This window comes from Mercenaria mercenaria, chromosome 18 (assembly GCF_021730395.1).
Source record: "Mercenaria mercenaria strain notata chromosome 18, MADL_Memer_1, whole genome shotgun sequence".
In the NCBI taxonomy this organism is placed as follows: Eukaryota; Metazoa; Mollusca; class Bivalvia; order Venerida; family Veneridae; genus Mercenaria; species Mercenaria mercenaria.
In genome coordinates this window covers 18,182,282-18,201,734 of record NC_069378.1, presented here as the reverse complement: position 1 = coordinate 18,201,734, position 19,453 = coordinate 18,182,282, and the positions used below count along the sequence as shown (strand labels likewise).

Here is a 19,453-nt window from a genome sequence, read left to right as displayed (position 1 = left end):
ATTCAGATGGTAAAAAAACCTTGCAAAAGAAAACTCTTGAGATTACAATCTTATTTTAAAATCACATCGGAGTGGCGATAGTTAAATTTGGTAAAATACATGCTTATGATGGCTATCTCATTTTCAAAATCACGTCGGAGTTGCGGTAGTCACTGTTACTATTTCGTTATGAAAATGCTATCTACAATCCGCCATTTTGCGACTACCATTTTTTCTCGCTCCATTTTCCTATTTTGTGTCTGTATACCTGAAACTGATTGAATCAAGGTGAAACTGATATTTTCCATAGATACGGTTACTAGTACAGTTTAATTGAGTTTACCGCTTTAATAGTTAAGAAACTGTTCCTTTAAGGACTGTACAAAACAAATCGAAATTGAATACTTGGTATTACAGGTGAAGTAGTCCAAAAGCATAGATCCATATTGTGACGAAACATGGTATAAAGACATTTATACGTATTGGTTTCGGTTTATTGCTTATTATACTGATCTAGACAACTTTCACTATGAATGTCCAGGTTTTAATTTTTATTCATCCAGAAAATGTTTAAATGCAGCTGCAATTTTCATAGGAGAATTATCAGAGGATGTTTGTTTTCTTCAAAAATTAGTTTTATATGTGTAAAAAAAAAATAAACATGTTTTTATCTTGTATGAAGACACGTTATACTTACTGGCTATATATAGATTTCATGCCACTGAAATGTTCTAATGTACGAGTACTGAAAATGAAGTGTTTGTATGAAAAATAAAGAGGACCTGACTTTTGCTTAGTATAATGTAACCTTACGTATACGCCAGTAACACCACCATCTTGCTGTTGTGGCCGGGGTGAAAATAGACTCACACGATAAAAATGTTTTGTTTACAACAACATCAAAATAATAGTACTAATTTATCGTTTGTCATTTTTAAATAAAAACTCTAGCCGAATTAGCTAACGTGCATAGAATATAGAGAACATCTCCATTCAAGCTGAATATATTTTGGCTAGTTACTACTTTACTGTTTTTGTAAAAGTCCTTTCTGGTATTCAGTTCAACTACACATTTTAGCCATTCTTGACTAAACACATTGAAAAGGTTTTGTTTAAGTAACATTAAAAGGGCATTTCTGGTAAAAATAGTAAATAATAAGACAGAGTAACGATGTGAGAGTGTGTATCTAAGTTTAATTATAAACTCTGCGTTTTGCCCATTCAGTTCACTCATCAGTAAGAATACAAGTGATTTAAGTTTCAGGACTGTGTAAGAAATAAGAAGCTTACCTGGTTCTTGAGTGTGCCAGGTGTAAAGGACTTACGCTCAGGAATATGGTCTGAAAAGAAAGTCTTGGGTCACATTCCTAAAAGTTATGTAACATTGCTGATTATCTCTTCTATTTATAGACGTGTCTTGGTTTGGTTCCCATATTTATTACAATGTGCGTGTGTGTGGGTTTGCGTATGTGTGCGTGTTAGGGTTAAGCGTCTTCTTCAACAATTTTTCAGTCAAACAAACAACGGTGTCTACTTGTAAGCATAATGTCCAACTTACAGGTGGGCCGATGGTCTAGTGCTAACAAGCTTGACTGTCAGTCCAGAGGTCCGGTGTTCGAATCCCGGTCCAGGCACTGGAAACTTCTGAGATGCTCTTGAGTGTCTCCCACCTAACTAGAGGCCTGTACTGGTTCTTCCCAGGAAAGACGGCTTCGCGTTTATCGGTGCTATACACCGGGCACGTTAAAGAACCAGACTGTCTATTCGCAAAGAGTTCTCTCTGTCTGCTCTGGGGGCTTTATCTGACTCTGTCCCTCTGGTCAGACCGCTCTGTGTGTGTACTAGTAGAGGATGAATTTCGCACCTTGTGTGGCTGCGTCTGCTATATGTAAAGCGCCTTTGAACGTGTTTATCATGTAAAGGGCGCTATATAAATCTGGTATTATAATAATATATAATTGCGCTGACTAACTTACAAATTATGCCGTAGTCACGTGACAGGGACACCCCAACCAGTCATATTATACAGGGCTGATCAGTCCTAGGGATATTCTCTGAGCGTCATGCGAGAAAACTACTGTCGTGCAATAACTATTTCGATTTTAACACATTATTATTGATTATTTTCTACAGTTTGGAAGATATCCACCAATTATTTTCCTGTTTTGTGTGGTTTTCTTTTCCAGTGCGTCGCTATGACTTTTGATGCTCTGAGGTAATGACTGTGAAGTACAAACTGAATGAGATGCATAATAACACACAGTTTCGGTTTTACTAGTTTAATAGGTGAATAAATATATTTATTTAATAGGTAAATAATAAGTATATTTTATAGAGATGGTACCTAAAAAATTAAATACATCTTTACATATTTTGTTCAGAGTGAAATGATAGCTTAGTGCACCAGTTTACTAAATATATTTATGGTTTTCCTCCTTTCCATGTAAAAATAGAAATATTTGATATTTAAAAAATGACTTTCTCAAAATGTTTTTTCTTTTTCAATGATTTCAGGATTTCCCCAGTTATAGTCTGTATCAAAAGTCTCCACAGCTAAATAAATTCAATAGAGTATAGTGTAAGTTTAGTCTACTTCGAAAGAGCCTATACTGACCTTCCTATTGCCTTTTAATAAAGTCAAAATCCACGACTAGCCAAGAGTCTAAAACTAATGAAAAAAATCTGAGTGAAAGAGGATGACATGCTCTTTATCATTAGCTTACCAAACCCATACCAAAAATTTACCTGAAAGAAGTTATTAAAGATTTTATAATGTAAACAAACTCCTACACCATTTTACCATCAATATTTTTCATTCATGAATGCACTCACATCAGGTGATAATTGTTGATACATTGTAAATGAGAGCCCCCTATAAAAAATCTTTTCTCAGGTTTCGTTAACAGTTTAAGTTGTAAATTAATGTTGATGTCTGAAGTTACCCGCTTACCTTGTTTACAACAATAAATAAGCACCTTATAGTTTTTTAGGGTAGTAACGAAAATCATCAATTAAAGTAATTTCCATATGCTTTTTGAGCATTTATTCGTTTTTCATGGAAAGCAATGATCGTGAGAGTTCTATCCAGAAAATGTTTAATTGCTTAAAATACATTGCAGAGTCATTACCTATATGAGCTACCTTTAAACGCTGTACTTACAACCACTACCTTAAAATGTTGTAATTTGATTTGATGACAATTACTTTTTGTGTTACATTATTTGTAGCAAAGTACACTTGAACAGTAAGAGAAAGGCTTCAAAATGACTAAAGCATAAGAAACACTTTCAAAATGATCCATTGAGATGACGAATATAACCAGTCTAGTTACGTTGTTACACAAACATTGATACCAATTAAACTTTTTTTTGTAATTTTTCATTGTTGGATATATACATTTTATATTTTAGTATATAATTTTGTGTAAACCAATGTATCGTCATCGAGAACAATAAAGATCAAAACTTCATCATAACGTTTCTTAATGTCGTAAAATTTCTTTAATGGAATTTATGCATTATTTTACTTTATTTTCATGCACTACTAAACATTCTATCAGGGCCTCATTACAACTTATAAAATAACTGTCAGTGTAAGCCATGAGAAAAGTGTGCATATTATATATTGAATACAAAGCGATTTAACAAATGTGGGTCATATTGTGTCTGCCTGATCAGTTGTTGGTAAAAGGCCCTATTTGATTTTTCGTTCACTTTTGACCAAAGTTTTATGCTGGCTTCAGTTTTTTTGTCAATTCAGAGTTGTTCCCCTTAGATTTTCTTGGGTAGGTACCATCTCTACATTTTAAGAATATTTTGCTTTTAATAAATGCACCTGTATATATCTGGATGAATAAAATGTATAAATAATATTAAAGTACGTGGTTGGTTATGTATGCCTGGGCCATTTACGCTGCATAATGTGGCTTTAAATACAAAAAAGAAAAAATGACAATATTCAGTCTAAAATAGATAGCAGCACTAGTTTCTATACTCTCTCCCTCGCACACAAAGTTTGTCTCTAAACCCTCTCCTTAGCACGTACAGAAAAAGGCTTGGCTTTGAGTATTAGTCTCATATCGAAGACATCTGGATTTCTTGGGTCACATCCCTTCTTTTTGCCATTCGGGATCTCGAAATTCCAACGTTGTAACAGAGTGGCTAAGTAAAGGAAATATCGTGTCTTTGCGAACTGAGACCCTGGACACTGTCGTTGACCATGGCCAAATGGTAAATAGCTGAAAACAATAAGTCGTTATTAAAACTTAGTTACTTAGTGTTTAAAATGGAGTAGAGTGGTTACGTAGTCGTATGAACGCATAATTATGTAAAAAAATGCCTTTAAACGGCATTCCGATATCTGACCGAATTTTCTGATATACAAGATTGCCAAGACACAATCTGATTTGAGGATTCTACGGTATGTTGTATATTCGAATTTAGTTTAGGCGACGTCGAGAAGACACATCATAAACAAGTTACAACTGATAAGGTGCAAATACCTGCATATTAGAACCTGCTGTTCTTAAAACTAAAGAATTTGTGACAAATAACAGAAACTCCACAGAGTATGCAGGTCAGTGTACATGACAGATGCACATAAAATGCACTTGAAATCCGATATCTCGAACTCTTTTGTCTCCAAATTCCGGTTTACTCGTACATCCAAAGTCAAAATCCGGATACTTCAAACTAAAACACCCTCGACCCTTTGGAATTTGAGATAACGAGTTTCAACTGTTTACACCTCACCGTTCTGGGTTCAAACCGTGCTTAGTGCTTGGAATTCTTTTACATGAGGAAGCCATCCAGCTGGCTTTCTGAAGGTCAGTGGTTATACCCAGGTGGCTGCCCATGACGTAATAATACTCGGTCTTCCTCCACTATCAAAAGCTGGACCCATAATTCTGTCGGTGTGACGTAAAACCAACACAATTACATAGACAAAGAACCCATAAAGAAAAACACTGATATAACAAGCGAATTATGGAACACAGCAGATGTAGGGTTGTGTACATGACAAATATGCAGATAAATTTATTAGACAAAGTAAACGATAAAGATGACAAAACGAAATAAAGGAATAACGGAACACATTGGGAAACCGCCTTAAAACGGTCAGTAGCGATAGCCCCGTCAACAATTACGGCTTAATTTATTCTATTAAAGTCTGATGGACACAAGCCCTAATCAGCTAATTTTGAATTCTTTTGTTAATTGTTAATTTAATGTTAATTAACTGAGATAGTCATCATAAGTATCCTTGTAACATACAGCACCTAACAACAGTTATGCAAGTTTAAATTCTTCTATGTCGAAAAACACTGTAGTGTGGGAAAGATAAGATTTCATTAGCATTATGCACCTCGTTTTATCGCTATATATCATTAATAATTTCAGTAGTAGCGAATTCTTTAAACACAAAAAGGGAAATAACTTGACAAATACAATTCATTCATTCTTGTACATTGAACTACCTTTCATTGATATTTGTCTACACTTGTATTTAAAATGTTATTGAAATGTCAACAGTGTTCTAGAATGGACAGCTTTCATGCTTTAAGGGAGATAATCAGATAATTTTCAAATGTAAGTTATGGTACTTTGTGTCGTTAAATTAATCCTTTTGCACATTTTAAAATGTATCCTAATATTGTTATACAATGCCTATGTTCCGATGTATATTTTATAGAAGTTACGTCAAATAGCCACATAAATGCATGCTGTGCGTCTTGTGTGTTCAGGTTGACGCGGACGAAGTTGTCAGGTAGTATTGAGTTCGAGCACCTGCTCCCTAATTAGAATTATTAACACTGGGATAGGGGACACCAGAAGTCAAGTGACTGGTTTGAAATATTGCTTGGGTACATAGTTCTTTCAAGTAAAGACTCGATTCAGCTGGCTTACGGAAGGCCGGTGGTTTTACCGAGGTACCCGTCCATGCCTGAAATAATGACTGGAGGCACTTGGAGTCTGCATCTATCTCCAAAAGTGGGAAGTCGCCACTTGACCCTATTATTATGTTAATGTGACGTAAAACCTAACGGAGCAAACATTCGGATAAGTGACTAGAATATGTCCTCATATGGCACACTGATAGATAAGGGAAGTTTCTGGGATTTGGGCGTCTTCTGCATCTGCCACTATCACACTCAGCAAAAAAATCTTTACAGTCTCCTTGAGACGTCGACCTTATGGGATGCTTGTAATCTAAAATACAATAATAAAACGCTTTGGTATGATCGCCAATAGAATTTCAGAAGTAAACGGGGGAAAAATAAAGATAATAAAGCCATATTGTTACTGGGTTTTGTACAGTTAATTTAGGCAAGGTTCCCTCATATTTGCGGCTTCGACTCGTGTTGTCTGGGTACCTTATAACTATCTTTTTCCAGGTAAGGGTCACAGTTTAAGTGAATGATTCTAGGTTATTTTGTTGAAAGTTGATACTGTCTGGCAAATGATTTGGAACAGGCGTTTGAGGTGACACACTTTTAGCTAGAAGTAATCTATAGTTTGCTGCAGGAAAGAAATTAGGTTTGGGCCTAATTAGGTTTTGGAAACCTAGTCTCTCATGCTTTCTGAGTATGATCATATTTGCAGGATCTCTTACGTCAATACTAATCCTAAGTCGAGTGGTTCCAGAGAATGGTTTAAACACGTTTTGTTTAAAACATAGATTGTCTAAGGTCATTAGTGGATATACGTTGTTTGATATCGGCTTGAAAGGACCACATTTAAATTCACTCAGACTGCTGCTTGAATTATCTATCATTGGTCAAAGTAAAAAGAAATGACAGCTTTAGGAAACTATTATATACGTTTCACGTCAGTCAGGAAAAATAGATAAATTAATGAACATTTATTAACGCTTTGTCGTTAAGTAGTGTTCGATACACGTGATTTTGCATCATTTCTCTTCAATACCTATCCATATTTCACGTCTGAATATAAAATTCCTTAATTGGCCGAAAAACATAATTTTATGAGGAAAGATAAATAAAAAAGCAAGCATTGTAGAATTTTCTACTTTTCTCTTTCCTTTGATGTCTAAACCAAAATCCACTGAATATGCTGGAAAAGATGTCGTTATCGGAAAGAGAGAAAGACGGATGGGAGGACACACGGACAGAGTGATCACTTCATGGCTTCTGGAAAATTGTAGGGTTTTAATCAAAATTTCCAAATACTTCAACAAATAACCCCATAACATAAACCTTTAGCAACACGATATTAAAAGGAAACGCATTTCACTCAAAACTTTGAGATATAAAGATAGATATGTAATGGTCGGGCACTGCTATTGGCGTTTCTATAGGCTTCCATTATAACAAATGACTATGTCACATACCCCCCAAAAGACCCTAAGAGATGACAATTAAAGTGTGACTCGTTATGTAATATAACGTGTCATATACCAAAACTTAGTAATTTTCAATAGGATAAACCGATCCATATTTTAACAATTTCTCTCCGAACACACATACCTTTTTGTTTAATGGCATATAGAGGCCAAATGCACGCTGATACCAACTATTCTTAAAGTGACAATTAAAAATTAAAAAGTCATGCATTCAGCAAGACACATGTAAAACATTCCAAATTTTACATAAAATTTTGTTTTGCTTGATAAATTTATTATTGTTAACATTACTATCTTATTCAGCTTATGTCTCATTGACTCTTACCGGTTTTCTTACACCCTTTTCAACCGATCCAAAGTTGCGTTTCAAGAACAACATGTGACCTAAATACAGTTATCAGTAACTTACTTTCTGATCAGTTTATGATCGTTTGGTAATATTTTGCCATCTTCGTCCAGAAACCTCTCTGGTCGGAATGTCCAGGGATCTCCCCAGATTTTCTCATCGTGATGTATGTACCACACGTTGCCAAGAACCTAATCATAATGAAAATGTCATGCCAATAACTGCCTTTAAAAACCTTCGTCATATATTATTATATTCAGTAAGTTGTTTCCATTTCTGTTGAAGTAAAATGTAATTTAGAAATAGTTCATATAAAATTCCGGTTATTATGTTACATCAAGTTTAAAACCCATTATTATAATTGTGCATCGAAGGGGCGCAGTATTTTGTGAAATGCTGATTTATTTTCGTTGAAGTTAAGGAATCACCGAGCTTTTTTAAGGTTGCTAACTTCAGACTACTTGCCCTTTGTTATAGGTAACAAAACGGAGAAAAACAAAACTACGAATGGCAATGTTACGTTCAAGAAAGTCCAGCTGGCATAAAGAAAGTAATTATTTCTATCAAAATATCGGCCGATTTCTTGAATAATATCAAATGGGGTATCTTTATCCCTGTAAAGTTGCCATTTCGCTGTTGCTGGTGGTATAATTTTATGTGGATGAAACACTAAACGTCATAGCATATGAATTCGATTGGTTTTTGACATATATTTCTTAGGAAGCCACGCCCATCATATTAACATTCAGTACAAAATAGAGTGTTGTTCATAGTGAACACTTGCAACATTGAGCAAGACATACTAAGTGTTTGTAAAAATATGTTAGGGTTCGCAAGGAGCAGAAAAAAAAGAAGCACCTCTTGTTATCTCGTGGAGATATCGACAAAAATGACAATGTTAATTTACAAATCCTTATGATACAATATACTAATCGTTACCATGCTGTTTGACTTTATATTATATCCCTCAAACACGAGATTTTTCCGGCAGTAATGTGGAAGAAGTAGAGGCGCTACAGTAAGATAACGGAGTACTTCCATACAGAAGGCTTTCAGGAAGGTACACTTCCCTCTGTCAGTGTAGTTTGGGAGGCGTTCCCTGCCAATTACACGATCAAGTTCTTCCTGTATTTTGGTCTGATATTCTGGAAGGTTTACCAATACAAGCATAGAATTCGTCAGAAAAGACCATGTGGTAGCAGTACCTGAAACGTTAATTATATATGTAACAATTTATATTTTGTATCTCTATACATATTAAAGTCAAGTCATCAGGTTTAAGGGCCTATTAGCAAATTCCCAAGTTAAATAGCTATACTTATAACGAGCATTAAGTGGCTATTGACGCGCACAATACATGTACTATTTATTATAATTTAATGCACCTCATTTCCATTAATAGCCTAGTTCTGGCTACCAATTCTTAACACACGCTAGTGTTTCAAATTTATTTGGTCAATCAGGTTATGGGATATCCCATTTGTTTACCAAACCAATGGAAATTACAACAACTGTGCATTGACTCAGGTGAAACGACGTCATGTGCAGTTCTAAGCAAGTGGCTAATTTTGAAAAATCAAGATCAACATTTTTGTTTTATGTTCGATCATTTTAATTGACCTATTTATAAATGTAAGCATTTTCAACAAAGTTTGTGAAAACATGTTAGAAAGTTTAAATTCACAAAAATGTCCATAAAAGAGACGCGCCACGAGAAAACCAACATAGTGGGTTTGCGACCAGCATGGATCCAGACCAGCCTGCGCATCCGCGCAGTCTGGTCAGGATCCATGCTGTTCTCTAACGGTTTCTCTAATTGCAGTAGGCTTTAAAAGCGAACAGCATGGATCCTGACCAGACTGCGCGGATGCGCAGGCCGGTCTGGACCCATGCTCGTCGCAAACCGACTATGTTGGTTTTCTCATGGCACCGCTCATTAATGATGATTATATACCGTCTTTTTGTTTTAAGGTATGACCCACCTTTTTCTGCATATTTCAAATGTTCAAAACAATGTTTCAGCAATATACTGAATCCACTGAAAGACTTGTATGCAAAATTTTAATGATCCCAGAGGGGCTTGAACCTACCCCCCCCCCCCCCCCCCCCCCCACACACACACACACCTTAAAAAATTTAAATCAAATAGGTTTATTGCATGAATCGAATCCTCTTCAAAAGGGGGTACCTTAATACATGGGTCATACCATAACAAAAGAAGAGTATCTCGATCACCCGGCTGCTGCAGAGTATTGCAGGCAGTGTACAGATTTGAGTCGTTTGTGCACAACTCGTTTTCAGATAGTTTTGCATGGCTCGTTTTATGAAAGATTAATCGAAAAATGTATTAAAGATATACCTTATTAAATTAGAGTCTGTGATATTTGATTTGATGAAATTAAAGCGTGACAGATGTCAAGCACGATCTCTGGTTAGGTTTCAATACGCGGTTAATTTCAGCTTAGAGATTTAAAACGGTATATAACTGGGTGAATGACTTTTATGTAAGTTTATACGACCGCTTATGTTAAATTAATATACTTTTTATCATTGGTTTAGTCTTGAACATAAAGGAGCTGCGCCATGAGAAAACCAACATAGTGGTTTTGCGACCAGCATGGATCCAGATCAGCCGGCGCATTCGCGCAGTTTGGTCAGAATCCATGCTGTTCGCTTTGCAATTAGAGAAACCGTCAAGCGAACAGCATAGATCCTGACCAGACTGCGCGGATGCGCAGGTTAGTCCGGATCCATGCTGGTCGCAAGCGCACTATGTTGGTTTTATCATGGCTCGGCTCAAATATCTTTTGATTAGGTTATGATGACAGAGGTTTCTTTACCTGCATCAATCGTTTCTATTATCTGAGCGATAATTCTTTCATCAGTGAAAAATACTTCATTTCCAGATTCAATTTCTTTGCTTTGAACGTCTAGGTAGTGGTCAACGATCCCTCTTATCACACCGGAAACATGGCTTTTCTGTAATTATTCTGATATCATTCAATTATTTTAATTTTTTAAACTATTTCAGGTTGATGAAAATTCCGATTCATCAATTCTCTCCATACTTGCAAACTACTTGAATGAAATTCGTCATGATACATTTCATAATAACAACAACGGGAAATTAATTACGTAAACATCCTGCAACTAAATAGATCCAATATTCATGTCGAAATACTTTGATGTCTTCTGAATGAATGTTGTCTGTTTTGTCACTTCTGCTTTTATTCCAATCACGTTATTGTTTAAATGAACCCTTGGTCAAATGCCATTAACATAGAGATGAGCGACAAGAACGTTGATTTGGGGCACAATGCATACATTCTTGCATAAAATCTTTGTTTCAGCTGGTTTCTGGTACGTACAAACAGGAAAAAAAACGTGTTTAAACAAGGAGATTTTCGTGAGCGTGAGCTGTTGGTAAACGTTTTTTGATATGCAATTCCTGGTCCAACGCATACAACAAAATGAAACCAATTCCATTTTTGTCCAAAGCCAGAAGGTCAATGGCTTATCAAATTTCTTCATCTGCATTTTCGTTACAAATGTACCTTTTCAACCTACATTAAGTTGTAATAAATAGTTATTCCCACGATATGCGCCTGCATTGTCGTTCCGTATTATTACTCGTCTTGACTCAAACGTAAGTTTACAGGTCGCGATTTTATCCCTTAAATAATAAAACAAACAACATGTAGAAAAACAGAATTTCGTTATTTAGATGACTTTGAATCAAGAAAGTAAACATGCTAAATTAAAATTTTACACCAAATCTTTATAAATATGTTTGTATTTTCTCCCGATACCTCTGCAGCCTCCTTATACATGTAATTAAATGTCAAACATAAACATGACGCTTAAAAGGTATGACAATAGTTGAAAACGTTTTTCAGTAGCTATTAAATGGAGGTATTTTTTATATACTTTTTCAGTCTAAATATAATCCTCACCAATCGTGTTTGAGTTTACCAATCGCACTATGGATTGATTATATCGAAGTTGGAATACAATGTATTGAAATGTCTGCGTTTATCTAGTTTTTATCAAGACGAGGGCGGAATATAAAGTAAACGTTACACTGAATGAACCATGCAGAATAATGCTCTGTCAGCCTATCACGAGACCTGTAATGCTCTGTCAGTATATCACGAGACCTGTAATGCTCTGTAATGCTCTGTCGGCATATCACGAGACCTGTAAAGCTCTGTAATGCTCTGTCGGCATATCACGAGACCTGTAATGCTCTGTAATGCTCTGTCAGTATATCACGAGACCTGTAATGCTCTGTCAGCATATCACGAGACCTGTAATGCTCTGCCAGCATATCACGAGACCTGTAATGCTCTGCCAGCATATCACGAGACCTGTAATGCTCTGTCAGCATATCACGAGACCTGTAATGCTCTGTCAGTATATCACGAGACCTGTAATGCTCTGTCACGAGACCTGTAATGCTCTGTCAGTATATCACGAGACCTGTAATGCTCTGTCAGTATATCACGAGACCTGTAATGCTCTGTCAGTATATCAAGAGACCTGTAAAGCTCTGTCAGTATATCACGAGACCTGTAATGCTCTGTCAGTATATCACGAGACCTGTAATGCTCTGTCAGCATATCACGAGACCTGTAATGCTCTGTCAGTATATCATGAGACTTGAATGCTCTGTCAGCATATCACGAGACCTGTAATGCTCTGTCAGCATTTCACGAGACCTGTAATGCTCTGTCAGTATATCACGAGACCTGTAATGCTCTGTAATGCTCTTTCAGTATATCACGAGACCTGTAATGCTCTGTCAGCATATCACGAGACCTGTAATGCTCTGGCAGCATATCAAGAGACCTGTACGTTTTATAAAAGCAGTGTTCAATGTAATGTTTTCGTTTTATACCTATTTTATGGATTATTTTATCGACAAAGTGGGTGTCACACTTGCTGGTTATGGCTTAGATAGGAAATCAACACATGACGTAAAGATAGGTTAGGCTAAATATAAATGATAACCCAATGTACAAAATATGCGCAGCTACTTTAGGCCCCGGAGATGCTTAAATAAGGCATGTGAAACGGACGAATTTGCTCGACTGGAGTCACTTGAATAGCGTTCTTATAATCCATACTTCCAGCAATGTTACGTGTTTTATGCAAGAACAGTGATAACATACATTTGTTTTGTGTAACAAAGTCTGCAAAATCCCTAATGCTATATAGGTGCATCAATTAGTTCTTCGGGATTCTAAAGATGTATTTACACGTAAAAATGCGGTACGACTACATTGGTAAAAGTGTCCTCAAAAACGGAACTTTACAGATCTTTACGAATTTTTTTACAGATTTTATTACCGACACTTACTGAATATTTAATATTTTAGTCTATGCAAATTAACTAACTGGATCGAAGTTGAATAAAACATATGCCTTCGCAATCCATGATATAATTGCTGGACTGTGAATAAATGTGCATCTCATAAAAGGAAAGAAATGTTAGCAAAAAGAAATTATGATTTACCAGATGATATACTTGGGTGACAATATTGATCAAATTGCTTGGGGCATACCTTTTCCTAAATAAATATAACTGTTAAAATAAAAAAAAAGTTTTTTAAATTGTTTTGTAGAAAAGTACCGAAAAGAAAGTATTTACAAATATATTCGCAATAAAGTTACAGTAAGTGCATGACATGTTATCGCAAACACTTTCCAAGGTCCTTAAACTTACCTTCGTTTCATAAAAATATCGTTGTAGAATGTGTCCTTGCGCTTTTTTGCAACTTTCATATTCGGCTCTGAGTTTCCCGGGAAGAAACCGCAAGAAAGGCAAAACCTTCATCAAAAGATTAACCTTCGAATTTAGAAAGAAGTCAGCACCTTGCACGTGTTGCCACATCATTTCGATGTTAGGATCGTTGTCATCAATGACATCACCATTCAGCTACATTTAAGTAACAAACGCAATAATTCGTGAATTGAAAAAGAACTACGTCACAGATTTACTTTGCTTTCAAATTTATCATAACGTAGCAAAACATAGTGATAAACATGTCATTTCATCAGAATTTATTTTTCGAAAATGTAAATGATTTGTTAAAATGAAATTGTAACTAGTTCTGTTTATTTGTCTCACCGAAACAATGTAGGTCATAGGTTGTCCAGCTAGTAATGGTGAAGGAGAACTCAAGTGCCCGTCCAGGCTTTTTTTTGGCGCATGGGCGGGCACCTTCGCAGAATCACCGACCTTCCGTTAGCCAGCTGGATGGCTTCTTCACGTAAACAAACCTACGCTCTAAGCGGGGTTTGAAGCCGTCAGCGACTTTAACCGCACGACCTCGAAGGCTCGTCCCATTAATGTAAACAATATACCACAAAATATATTTTGCCAGGGTTTAACAACATATTAGAAATCTTACACTTTACGCTGGCAAAGGGCTACTTTTACGGCTGCGTGCGTACCGGAGAAAGAAAGTTTTTAGACCCCAATAAAAAAATGATCCCCGTCGATATTACATTGATAAAATCGTCACTGTTCTATAAACAGTCCACAATTGTTGCAAATGAATAGATGGTGAAATTTAACTTCTCTCTACATATTTTTGTTACTGCAATTTAGCCTTGTCATCGGTTATAGTTCAGATATTGCTCTCAAATTTCCCTTTAAAAGAAGTAATATTTGAAAACAACGCGTTTTTAATGTTTCGTATGGAAGCTAGGGGTCTTGCGGGGCGCTGCTATATAATCAGCAAATTAACATATATTGCACAGAGGTCATTTTCTATTGTAGTCAAAATGCTGTGTCAGGAAGTGCTTTTGCTTCATATTGGTGAGTCGTAATGTTCTGACCGGGAAACATTAAAGTTTATACAATGATGACCAGGGAGTCATTTACTCTATAAAGTAACGACCGGGAGGTTATTGTTCTGTCGGGGTCAACATACTTTCACCCGCATGTTGCTGCGCACGCAGTCTTGCAACAGAAAACGACTCAATAATAGTTGCCGATTTTATAACCATTATCTATATATTTAGCCATATGGGAAAATTAGACACATCGAGAAAATCACCCGAAAATCGGTAATGTAGCAGTTGGTAGTTTCCAGCGTTAGATGAGAATTGGTCCGGTCAAAACAATAAAATAAAGGTATGTGTCAAAACTGAAGTCCCCGTTTCTATTCAAAATGATATTCAATTCAGATGTTGTGCTTTGGTGCTGTGTAATGGACATTTAAAAAAAAACTACTCACAAGCATTCAGCTGACCTTAACGGAATTAGTGTCCTGAAGGTGTTCTGATGCGAAACTGCGAATGTTGGTTGCTGGCTGCATATGAATATGTCAAATAAACAGAGGCCTAATTCAATAAGGAGTACAGAAAAAAGTAATCGGTTGACAGATAGTTTTGTTATACAGAATAGGTACAGGAGAGGTTTGTGTTCAAGGCACTGTACATTGTTGGACTCCTGCTTTACCCTTACGTTTTCCCACAAGGCCAAATATGGTAAAATATTGGAAAATTGGTCCATATTTTCGCGAACCTATATTTCACTGTTAGCTACGTATGGATTACAGAGTCTTATAAATGGCAAATATTTCCACTGGATTTTAAGAAAACATACAACATACATCTCTCTGTTTAGGCCACACCAAATTGAAAAGTTGTTCAACGGATTTTTTTTCTGAAAAAAAAAATGAGGCAGCGAGCGAAAAATATTTTTTTTTTTTTTTGGATTTTGAGAAAATCGGGAGCGAGCGAAGAGCGTAGAAATATATTTGTCTTGATCTGGCTCTCGGATGACTAATAAAAACCTTAAAATAGAATGTACAGTCCTTTTACATTAAAAATAACTCACCAGGGATTGAGAAAATTGCAAACGCACAACAAAGCGAACTCGTGAACAAGATAATAACATTGACATACAGTACAGTGTAATCAAATAATGTATGCTTTTGAAAATTCTGTTAGAAAATATGTAATATATAACAGAGCATAACTTTCAACCATAATCATGACATAGATATGTGACTTGAACACTGTTTTGAAAATGCAGTATTTTTAGCTCGACTTTTCGAAGTTTTTGATAAAATCAAATATCTCTTTTACTATTAAAGCTTTTGACTTGAAACTTAAAATAGTTTTTTTATTATCAGTCTACACCAGGAGAAACAATCCCCATAACTTTGATTGCATTTTGACAGAGTTTTGCCCCTTTTTAACTAAAGATTTTTTGCTTAAGTTTTGTATAACGTCCAATAGCTCTGTTACTTTCAAAGCTTTTGACTATTATGCCCTATTACTGGCAAAGCTCTAATTCAGAGTCAAGCACTTAGAAAAGTCGAGCGTGCTGTCTTACGTACAGCTCCTGTTCTAACTTTAAACTTTCATAACAGATTAAATTTGTTGAAACAAATCTCAATTAAGGTCTGAAATGGAGAGATTAACGTGCATTAACAATAATCTGCTGGAAGATTGGAAAATTTGAAAATCTAAACTGGTCTGAACACAACTCATAATGTAAATTCCTTACCCCATCCACTTTCGTATACAAATGCTGATCATTTGGGCAGGAAAAACAGAAAAAAGAAAAATGACACGCATCAATACGTATGTACCCTTACAAAAATAATGTAGAATGAATTTATCAAATAAATTAGTATGTCTTTTCCTCCAATTTTCAATGAAATAAATCCGATTTTGTAGCACGTTAATTTGGTAAACATCTGAAGAAAATGGCAGGGAAATAACTTTAATTCAACTAAATACAAGTATTACGATATATTAAGTCGGCATTACATCTCCCGCATTGAGTGTACAAACGCAATGAGTGTACACACGCATTGAATGTGCACAAATAAACCTGCGTTAAACCTAATCCTAACCTTTAGTCAGTATATAGTACACTCAATACGTAAGTACATCCAATAGGGGCGATTTAATGTTGATAATAAATCTATTTTAGAACAATCTCGGACTTGAATTATAAGTATTTGTACACTTTTACGTCCGTAAAAAGTAGCGCACCAAAAATTTTGGCTTGATTTTTTGAATAGGGCGAGCGAAAGCCAAAAACAAATATATATATATATAATATATTATATATATATGTGTGTGTGTTTCTGAAAATATACGAGCGGCAAATCCGATGAACAACTTTTTAATTTGGTGAGGCCTCAGTTGATTTCTACTGAATGAAAGAAAGACGGTCTCCGGCCGGCTTGCGAAAGGTCCAAAAACTGATATCTGCTACCTACTAAGTTTGGCGAGATAAATCGGCTGTCCAGACTGTTTGGTAGTTTTCGGTCTACACCGGTATTTGCGGCCGGTGTCAAACAGGTAAGTGGTTGCAAAGATAAATGAGAACATAAATCGGTCAACCAGAACCTAAATGTTTTTTTTGATGGATTAATCATACTACTTTTATAACAGTTTTCTTAACAAACATATTTCTATAACACGGATTAATCTCTTTGCATATTAGAATCATACATAAGCTCGCTAACATTCTAACTAGCTTAATATCTTATGTCAGCTCGAATATCGAAATTCAACTAGTTTTCATAAATTTTCGAATTTTGATCCCAAGCTACCACTGCAGATTAAAATTCAAATTTTCAAAACCTCTAAAATCAAAATAGCAATTAGTATCGAAACGGCTCGATGATAGAAATTTATGATATTCCAAAACCAATTTCGACCTTGCATTGAATTAACACACAACATGTTCAGAGATTAATACTGAATTTTTAAGTCGAACTCGAAAATCGTACTTCAAATTTTTAAAAGCTGAAGTTCAATGTAATACTGAAACTCCATGGGATCTGCTCAAGATCATAAGTCAAAGTTTAAAACTCGTGCCAGATCAGATATATCAAAACTGAAATTTTAAGAAGCTTACAGGGAAAATAACAAATTATTTATTCTTTGTCAAACAGAAGAAATTACAGCAAGTTATCCATATTTTACTATGTATCTAATTGTAGACAGAAGAAATAAAGCAAAATGACCATTTTCTTTTAAATTCATTTTGAAAATTAAATATTCATAAGAAAGAAAATACACTGAATATTATCACATCATTTGCAAGCTAAAATACTTATAATGCACTTTCCTTAAATTGAAATAAAGTAAAAGCTATATAAAATGTTTTGCACTCTTGCGTAAAAAATCGATGTGTCTAATGTTCCCATATGTGTTTGAATACCTGCAGCATTATAACTATTACATTTAGCTCAATGTTTTCAATGCAGAATGTGCATTACTGATGTGAAATTTTGTGCAGTCATGTATGAAAATGATATAATTTTAAATGTATATAGTAGCAATTGAAAATGAATTGAGCCACACCATGTTAAAACCAACATAGTGCATTAGCGACCAGCATGGATCCAGACCAGCCTGCGCAACCGCTGTTCGCTAACATTTTCTGTAATTGTAATAGGCTTTGAAAGCGAACAGCATGGATCCGGGCGCGCAGGCTGGTCAGGATCCATGCTGTTTGTAAATGCACTCTGTTGGTTTTCTGATGGTGTGGCTCAATTAGTGGTTTTGTTCCGCTTCACTAATAGGACATTTTCAAAACATAATTATTTTCATCTTATTATTTCGAATGAGAATGTAATAATGATAAAATATTGATAATATTCGGCTTTTGTTTCCGTGCAAGTAACTGTCTCAAAGTATCCAAGTTTTTCGAACTTTCTTTGCCATTTTTGATTAATGCCTAAATTAAGATTTCTATCTTAAACAGACATCTTTTTCATTCCACATTTCTGGCAATGGATGATATACGTGTAAATTCCCACATCAGCAAACGAATACAAAATATATATAGGAAAAGACTGTCATACAATCTATGCTTGGTATACATATAAAGGTAAAAAGCAGTACTTACTACCAAAGACATTGTGTTTGTAAGTGATCTGCGAAACAATTCTAAACACTGAAACTCATTTCCTGGCATACGTTCTATTCGTTTGACCAACAGTTCCATCTCTGTCATCACGTTGTCTTCCAGTTTTTGTAGACCACTTCCATAGGCATGAATAGCTTTAGCAAACTCTTTTCTTCCAATTTTATGTCCTTTGCCAGCACCGTCACTTATCATCCCAATAGACTGGTTCCGGCATCTAAAATGATGGCCAAAGAACATTTGTGCCCTATCATTGAAGTATTGTTTGTAATGTTCATCCGAAAATGCAAGTCGTAAAATACTCTCGCTGTTTAAGACGATAAAGTTTTTGACAAGCATCTTAAGCTGAAATATTTCTCCATATTGTTCAGCATATTCCATGAGTTTCAAGTGAATGTTATCAGCCCGAACTTCGTTTGCACATCCTATTAAAGGCAATCCGTGTGGTCCAGGTATATTCTTTCCTGTTTTCTCATTCCTCCACTGCACCAGTTTATAAAGGGAACATACCCCTATAATAAAACACAAGACCAGCTGAATCATCGCAAAATAGTTTTAAATATATTCAACGTGGTCTGAATTATCTATTTTCTCAGAAAAATTAATATCGTCGTGAGCTATATGTCCTAATCCAGACAAAGGTTATTCCCACTATGGTTCTAGTACAGATTTTCCTTTCTTCCTATAAAGCTACTGATCATGTTTATAAAGGGTAAATGCTGCTCACCAACCGTATCATCATCAATAAGCTATTTGAAACAGTAGTCTACGTTCTATGCGACATTCATTTTTGAGTGTAAATTGTTGTAATTTATTTTAAATAAATTTTGTGTGTTAAATGGATAAATTTCAATAGTGAC

The 19,453-nt window shown here is 35.4% G+C and overlaps 1 protein-coding gene across 2 annotated transcripts; it reads right to left on the bottom strand.

Annotated features, from left to right (window-relative positions):
- Positions 1-2,242: 2,242 nt before the first annotated feature.
- LOC123538600 (steroid 17-alpha-hydroxylase/17,20 lyase-like) lies at positions 2,243-19,304 on the bottom strand. 2 transcript variants are annotated; one of them, XM_045322817.2, is made up of 6 exons: positions 18,576-19,304; positions 13,413-13,625; positions 10,528-10,666; positions 8,627-8,892; positions 7,751-7,878; positions 2,243-4,216 (listed from the first exon to the last, which is right to left on the bottom strand). In XM_045322817.2, the coding sequence occupies exons 1-6, from the start codon at positions 19,134-19,136 to the stop codon at positions 4,000-4,002; spliced, it is 1,524 nt and encodes a 507-aa protein (XP_045178752.2). In that variant the 5' UTR covers positions 19,137-19,304; the 3' UTR covers positions 2,243-3,999. The 2 variants fall into 2 exon arrangements, with proteins under 2 accessions (XP_045178752.2, XP_045178753.2); XM_045322818.2 differs by lacking the exon at positions 7,751-7,878.
- Between the last annotated feature and the right edge of the window lie 149 nt (positions 19,305-19,453).

Bases quoted from the DNA above. Each gene is read 5' to 3' on its own strand.
- LOC123538600 (XM_045322817.2), bottom strand. From the start codon at position 19,136: ATGATTCAGCTGGTCTTGTGTTTTATTATAGGGGTATGTTCCCTTTAT. The intron at 8,893-10,527 runs GTAAAGAAACCT...TTAACGTTTCAG, and splicing joins AATAGAAACGATTGATGCAG to GTACTGCTACCACATGGTCT. The intron at 4,217-7,750 runs GTAAGTTACTGA...TATTGTTTTCAG, and splicing joins GATCATAAACTGATCAGAAA to CTATTTACCATTTGGCCATG.